A 7,034-nucleotide genomic window follows, 5' to 3' on the forward strand; every position below is an offset into this window, starting at 1 on the left:
AATTTGAGGACGAGATCCTGTGTTGGAGTAAAACAACTGAACTCGGTCGACAGGTGATTTCGAAAGTCACCATGTTTATAACCTAATTTGTATCTCATTCAAATGCACCTTCTCTCTGGCTTCGAGTCTATGATTCAAGAGCGTCCCTCTATAGAATCTCACGCTGTTCAAAGGGTCAAAGGCAGTTTTATGCATACAACCCGACCCAGCACCTTTACCCTTGAGAACAGTTTTACTTATCGTGAACACCTTTGGCCCACCGGACCCCACACGCTCACGCAAGATAGAGAGAGGGATTTATTGAAGGTCGTTCTAGTTGACGAAAATCCACCATCTGAACTAAGCCTTGATCTCACTCGAGTTCAACCACTTTTGCCTGGAGAGTCTCCAGGCAAAAGTGGTTCCGAACCGACTTGTCTCCAGTGGAGACAAGTCGGTTCGGAATGTATCGTTATATGGTCATACTGATAAAACAATTAAAGTCCTACTGAGAGACCCACGTGAAGGAGATAAGAAGGTCTTCGTCTTGGCTAGAGAAAGATCACATGGTTCGACACACCATGTAGAACTGGAGGTTGATGGCTATCTATTGACCAGCCCTGTTGGCAACTTTAAAGGAACCTTCTACATCTTGAGAATTGAAGAGAGGGAATATGTTATCCTACTGGCACAGTTTTCGGATAGGGGCGAGAAGCGTATTGAACTATTGAGTGCAATAGACATAATGTAATCTATATATTCATGTGATGATGTTATTGAGTATGTTCAAGTAGTCTTCATTCATATATTCCATGTGAATTCCCTGTGATGTGATATTGCTGAAGATGTTCTTGTGTCGGCAAGTGGAAGTCAACTCAACCTCTCTCATATCTTCCATACGAGAACATAAGATGCTCAACTCAACAACTTTCACGCTAAATACTTCAGGTATTCATGGAACTGGTTTCCCCAAGGATGTCGTAAACAACACAAATTGTTCACATAGGGGTGTATCTCAGACTTATAGTGCCGACATATCTTTCACCTCAATCTACCCCGACGTGAAAATTCACGTGAAGTGCATGCGGTTCTTTTATACAGGTATGTACTGTAGTGATTTCTCATCGAACTCAACAAATATTTGTATGTATTTGGTGTGTATTGAAGTTCTTATGAGCTTGCTGGATACAGATATGGTCAGCTCGAGATACCATCAGCGCCTGCGGTGAGCGTCAAAATGACGGTCACGATATCGCTAACCTTTGAGACCCAACAAGTATCATCAGGCTTCGCTCATACCTGGCCTCCAAAGTCGAGAGCCCAATTAACTAGCGTCTACTGCCAGTAGACTACTGGGGATGAGCAGCATAGTGAGGTAGGTCGTGGCCTCATACTATCAATTTGAGGATGAAAATTGGGTCAATCAAGATGGAATTGAGGTGTTATGGCTGCACAAAGAGGGAGAGGCTCAACTACCTCTTCCATGATGGGTAGGTTGCCTAAGGAATGCAAAAGAGCTGAAATAGGGAGCATTCCAAAGAAGGCGGGTATGTGTGTTGGGGCGGCAGGTTTTAGGCCTATATCCTTGACATCAGTGTGCTGTAACGCTGCTGGCGGACTCTTCAAGCTACACTCACCTTTCGGTCGGAAAACGGCGTTTTCAAAACGCGAACCCACCTATCCTTGCTAGTCAAGCGGCATACAGGCCTTGTCACATCACTGAAGATGTACTCATGAGAGGCCTTCATTTTGTTCATGAAGGTTATCAAGGCTCTGCATGTGAAGCGATTGCTTGAGTAGCAGTTGATATGTCCAAGGCCTTCGACACTGCCTGGGTTCAGAAATTGACGCTGATACTTAGAGCCGCTCTTGGTATGGTTGAATGACTTCTTGAAACATAGGAAGTTTCGTGTAGGATGTGAGAACTCTGTGAGCGATACTATGCTGCCGAACTGTGGTACACCTCAAGGAAGTGTGGTTTCACCATGGTTATTTGCTGTGTTGGTCTCTCAGCTCCAAGATATTCGGGGTGAAAACTGTCTAGTGCTGCGATTTGCGGATGGTATCTTGCTGTTAGTTGAGTCTGAATCAAGTACCAGAGCAGAGAGATTGATGCAGACAGCTTTGAATCCTCTGCAAAGCTGGGCAGACGATTTGATTCAAATCATTTGAAGCTTACTACTAACGCCCTTGAGACCCAGTGCATCGCTTTCACACTCGGAAGTACCAGGTTCTTACCGAAGTTGCCTTTGTATGGTCAGCAGCTGAAAGTACACCGACGCTGAAGTATCTAGGCATAATCTTAGATCCAGGTCTGAGCTGTCGGGCAAACGTTGATGCCCTGGTGTGTAATCTTAAGGCTAGGTTGAGTCTCGTGCATGCGGTCGCAGGGGCGAACTTTGGTTACTCGGCCGCTGTGTTTAGGTCTACGTACCAAGCAGTAGCGGAGTCTAGGGTGAGAGATGCGTTATGCACTCGAGTCGCTGCTAGCGTGAGAGTGCTAGCTAAATTGCAGATTACACAGAATGCTGGTGCGAGACTCATTATTGGGTTGCCGAAACAAACTTCTGCTGACTCGGGTCTGCGCGAGTCTGGACTGGAGCCAATCAACTATCTCCTGGATCTGGCCATTATAGGGTGGACTCTCCGGGCTCAGTCCTTGTTTTACACTCATGTAGCACAGCTGACCTTGGATGATTGGACGGGTTTGCGAAAATTGAAGGGAAGAGCCCCACTGCACAGATTTGATGATGTGATGGACGAACTATCAGGTCTACTACCAGATGCTCTTCCTCAATGTTCAACTACTAGAGTAGAGACCCCATAGATAGGTACTGTGCTGTTTTCGGCTCGGTTCGGTTAGACATCGGTCAAGGCGTCATGAAGAAAGATGGCACTGAAAAGGAGTTCAAGAGATGTGCTGAGAACATGCTCTCTGATTTTGCAGATGGGATCCTGACAGTTTTCTCTGATGGATCAAAGGCTGATGCTTAGATGTGGCTATAGATGTGTGCCTGATGGGTACGTTCAAAGTGAGAAGGTAGTGCCGCTCAGTCCCTATGGTTCGATCTACTATGCTGAGTTGGCTGATGTCTTCCATGCTCTACGGTGGTTACTAAGTATGGTTGGTAGACTGGTGAGTAATGGTACCTGTTTTTGCTTGGATAATCAGTCGGTAGTCTGTGTTCTGGGTGGTGGATTTGAAGATTTGGTTTTGACTGCTGAAGCTCCACTACTCCTGAATCAGGAGTCCTGATGTTATACATGGTCTACTGTCTGGCCTTATGACTCTGAGATGCCAGTCTTCATAGCTGTACCATTGCTCTTGTTGATTACTGCTCGTGCCCATGATATGTCATTGGAAAAAAACTATCAACTTGAGATCAGCAATACATTTCCTTGTGATTGGTACCAATGATCAAATGTTACTAATCCACCAATGCTGGACGCCGGATTGCAGAGCACGGTGATTGAACGGCGTGGTTTGTATTGCTGCGTCTAGGTTCCTCAGGAAAGCAAATTTTGGGAAAACTGGATGCAGTGTGAGGAAATAGGCACATGATCGACTACGTGTGTTGGTGACATGTGTGGGAATTCCGAGGAAGAATTGAGCCTCAACTATTACAGAAACCAATGAGCGTTTCCCTCAATTATTGAGGGAGCGCTCATTGGTTTCTATACACTACTAAGCGAATTCGTAGGAAAACTTGTATAATTAGTGAAAGAACTCCTGAGCTCAGCTGAGGAAAGCGAGCATTTATTCCCACGGACTGGGTGGCAGTGCTATTCACCAGCCCAGGTGGCGTTTCCCAATCACTGCTGGTCCGAACCTTATTAGCGAGCCGAAGTTACAACGGTTAGAATGGAATCTATTCAAGATTTGTCGGTCATCAACTAACCTGTATTGAGTCGAGATTCATCCGATCGTTATGCAGTCCGTCCAACGTATCACAGTTAACCAGTGAATTACCACTAGTAGTGATTCACTACAGCCTCATTGATACGGGTTGATATATAGATATTTGGTATAATGAGGTATTGTATACAGTACCAGGAAGATCATCCTGGTTCACACTGTGAACTTCACAGGCTGTGAGAATAAGTCATTCCGAATTGTCTTGTTTGACAATGCGCAAGTCGGTTCCGAGGAGCCTCCTCGGAGGAGGCTACTGTTGTGAGACCTCGGATTGGCGCTGCTTATCGAGCAACTATTCCACAACCCAACAAAATACCAATGAGGTAATCATTAATGAAATCAGATGTAAGAAGACGGAGCCTGCTCTTGTCTGTAACGGTGTTACATCCGTGACTAGTAGTCACTGACTATAGAGAGCGAGAATCATAGCACCATTAGTGCTGCATTCGGGTTCGCTGCACTACCTATCGCTAACGCGAGTAGAAGAAAAGCCAGGACGCTCGGAACACAGAATCTGTGTCACAGATGTAATAAGTTGCAATACAATACAGAGAACCTCAAGTGAACTGGTTCAAGATAGTTGTCGATTAAAGCATATTCCTGGCCTGAGCCCTAATCATTACCCCACAATATGCAATACTCATAAGGAGAGACTGATCAACAAAGCGACGTAACGTTGATAATCAAGGACTTACAGGACTGAAAAGTGACTTAGTACTCGGAGAGGAATCAGAAATCCTCGCCAAGCACTCAACTATTCGAAGACTGGGTGTTCTTTCTTAAGCGTATAGCCGGCGAGCCCAGAGCTATTTGGACTGCTTTGTAGGCATTTATTAACCCGATATCAGATAGCCCGAACTTATTCGGTAAATCTTCGGTCCGAGACTTGATAATAGTGTCCACTATTTCTTGACTATCTAGACCGAGCGTACCCAGCAAAGCCGTGACACCGGCAACCGTAGGAGTCGACATCGATGTACCAGACATATAACCATAGAGCCCGTCTGGCATAGTTGAATAAATATCAACACCGGGTGCGGCAACCTTCGTCACAGAACCAGCATTCGAGAAAGAGGCGAGAGAGATAGTTTCGGTTGGATCGGAGGTACTGGCGGCCACACAGAGCATTGGTGACGTTTCGGTCGCGTAGGAGCACGGATATTGCGGCACCTCTTCCAAATTCATCTCGTCGTTTCCAGCCGCAGCAACAGCCAAATGCCCAGCAGCAGCGGCGTTCTTGTATGCGGTCTTCCCGATTTCACTCCCAACATATGAGCCGTAGGAGTGAGAGGAGACTGCTGCACCGTTCTGAACCGCGAAGTTGAGGGCTCTCAGTCCGTCACTCGAATAGCCGCTTCCGGAGGCATCAAGGAACTTGAGTATCATCAGCTTGACTCTGGGTGCAGACCCATCCATATTTGCCACTCCTGCGATACCAATGCTATTGTTAGTCTGAGCTGCAGCATTGCCAGCACAGTGAGTACCGTGGCTATTGTCATCAGTAACATCAGGACTGTTGTTTATGAAGTTGTAGCCGATAATATTGTCAGGACCTCTCCAGAACTGATTAACCAGATCAGGATGGGTCATGTCAACACCAGTGTCGCTGATAGCCAACACAACATCCTTCAGCTTCCGTCCGGCTGAGCGAGCCGCTTCAAAAGCAGCGCCTAAATTGATAACCTCGAGGTTACGCTGACATGAAGAGCCTGGGTCGTTTGTGCCGAGAGCAGGATTGCCACCAGTGCACGAGGTCCTGTCCGTGGTGAAAGCCGGATGCAGAGTGACCCTCGAGTCGGGCTCGCAATCGAAGTCGATGCTCAACATATGTTCTGCTTTCCTCAAGTAGTTCAGAATTTGATTTTGACCAGCCGGACAACTGGAGTCTATAATTTGTACCCCCAATGCCTTCAAGTCATAGACCATCTCATCTTGTGCGAAGCATCGTTCACAATCAAGATCATCTTGACTGAGAGATTGTACCGTTCCGTCAGAGGCCGCGAGAGCCTGTTCCATCATTCCTGGTACATGACGAATGTCGAGTGGGACTCCACGATGAGATATCCTTAGCAGGGTGCGACTACTAGTGCTCGCACCAAAGCTGATAGTGATGGCGAAGAGAGTCCAGAAGGGGGTAGAGCGCTTTGACATGAAGCTGTTATGTGCAGAAAAGACGAAACTGTGGCATCTCTTGGGTTCATGAATAGTCTTCTCACTGCTCAATCAAGGAAAACCTTGACCAAGAGGTCGATCATTACAGAATGATGATCATGTCAGTGTGATTAAGATATTTAGGAATCATACTCGTTCCACGAGGAATTACAGCCGCTCCTGCAGCTAGCGCTTCAACCGCACGCATGTACCGAAGTCCCTTCAGCGGAAAATACTGTCTACGAGACAATGCGCGAAGCAAAAGAACCTAAGAAAGACCGTAACGCAAGCATGAATACTGACTTAAACTGATACGGAATGAAACTCCTCACGACAGAGGGCATTCGAGCTCGGTGAATTGCTGAATTTGACCAAATGAGAATTTCCCTGTGACTGTTTGGCTTTTAGCCTTATGATCCACTGGATGTACTCCACACGTGCGATCATCTGACCATAGTGTCCCCGTATCATGCGTGTCGGGCCTAACACCCAGTTTAAATCCTCGGTCGGTATCTCTGCCCTCAAATGAAATTGACACTGCTTATAGCGGAGTTTTTTTCTGTATACTTTTGAATTCTAAGATCAATGTTAGCGACAAATGATCTCCCAGGAGATCGTTCCACGCGCGCCTGGCACGCGTTATCTCGTCCTAGGGAAGGCTCTCAGGCAAGCCGACATAGTGTACTGAGCCAGCGGGGATATTGAGCAAATCTACGTTATAGTGCCGTGGTCCAGGTAAACCTCATGTATTTTTCTCGCAGTGACAGGCAACTTCTTGACAGTGAGATACTGTAACTAACACAACACTCCAAACATCACACTCAGGAGAGTCGTAGGTCAAGCTGGCCACAATCTCGGGCGGAGCGTAGCAGAGAAAGACCGCAGGTTCGCCGAGTTCTCGCAGAGACAATCTTATCAGCTCCATGCTGAATATCCCACTCCCGGTAACGTATGTTTGGTGGGATGGTTCGGTACGAGCGACCCTAGA

General features: G+C 46.7%; 2 protein-coding genes across 2 annotated transcripts; one reads left to right on the forward strand and one right to left on the reverse strand.

Annotated features, from left to right (window-relative positions):
- Positions 1-1,465: 1,465 nt before the first annotated feature.
- Pmar_PMAR018165 (hypothetical protein) lies at positions 1,466-2,973 on the forward strand (the record flags this gene model as incomplete). The annotated part of the gene is made up of 3 exons (XM_002784785.1): positions 1,466-1,469; positions 2,370-2,750; positions 2,843-2,973. 3 exons carry the CDS (start codon positions 1,466-1,468, stop codon positions 2,971-2,973), a joined length of 516 nt encoding a protein of 171 aa, XP_002784831.1.
- Positions 2,974-4,645: 1,672 nt separating this feature from the next.
- Positions 4,646-5,722, reverse strand: Pmar_PMAR018166 (Alkaline elastase YaB precursor, putative; the record flags this gene model as incomplete). The annotated part of the gene is made up of 1 exon (XM_002784786.1): positions 4,646-5,722. One exon carries the CDS (start codon positions 5,720-5,722, stop codon positions 4,646-4,648), a length of 1,077 nt encoding a protein of 358 aa, XP_002784832.1.
- Positions 5,723-7,034: the final 1,312 nt, after the last annotated feature.

This window comes from Perkinsus marinus (genome assembly GCF_000006405.1).
Source record: "Perkinsus marinus ATCC 50983 genomic scaffold scf_1104296934592, whole genome shotgun sequence".
NCBI lineage: Eukaryota > Perkinsozoa > Perkinsida > Perkinsidae > Perkinsus > Perkinsus marinus.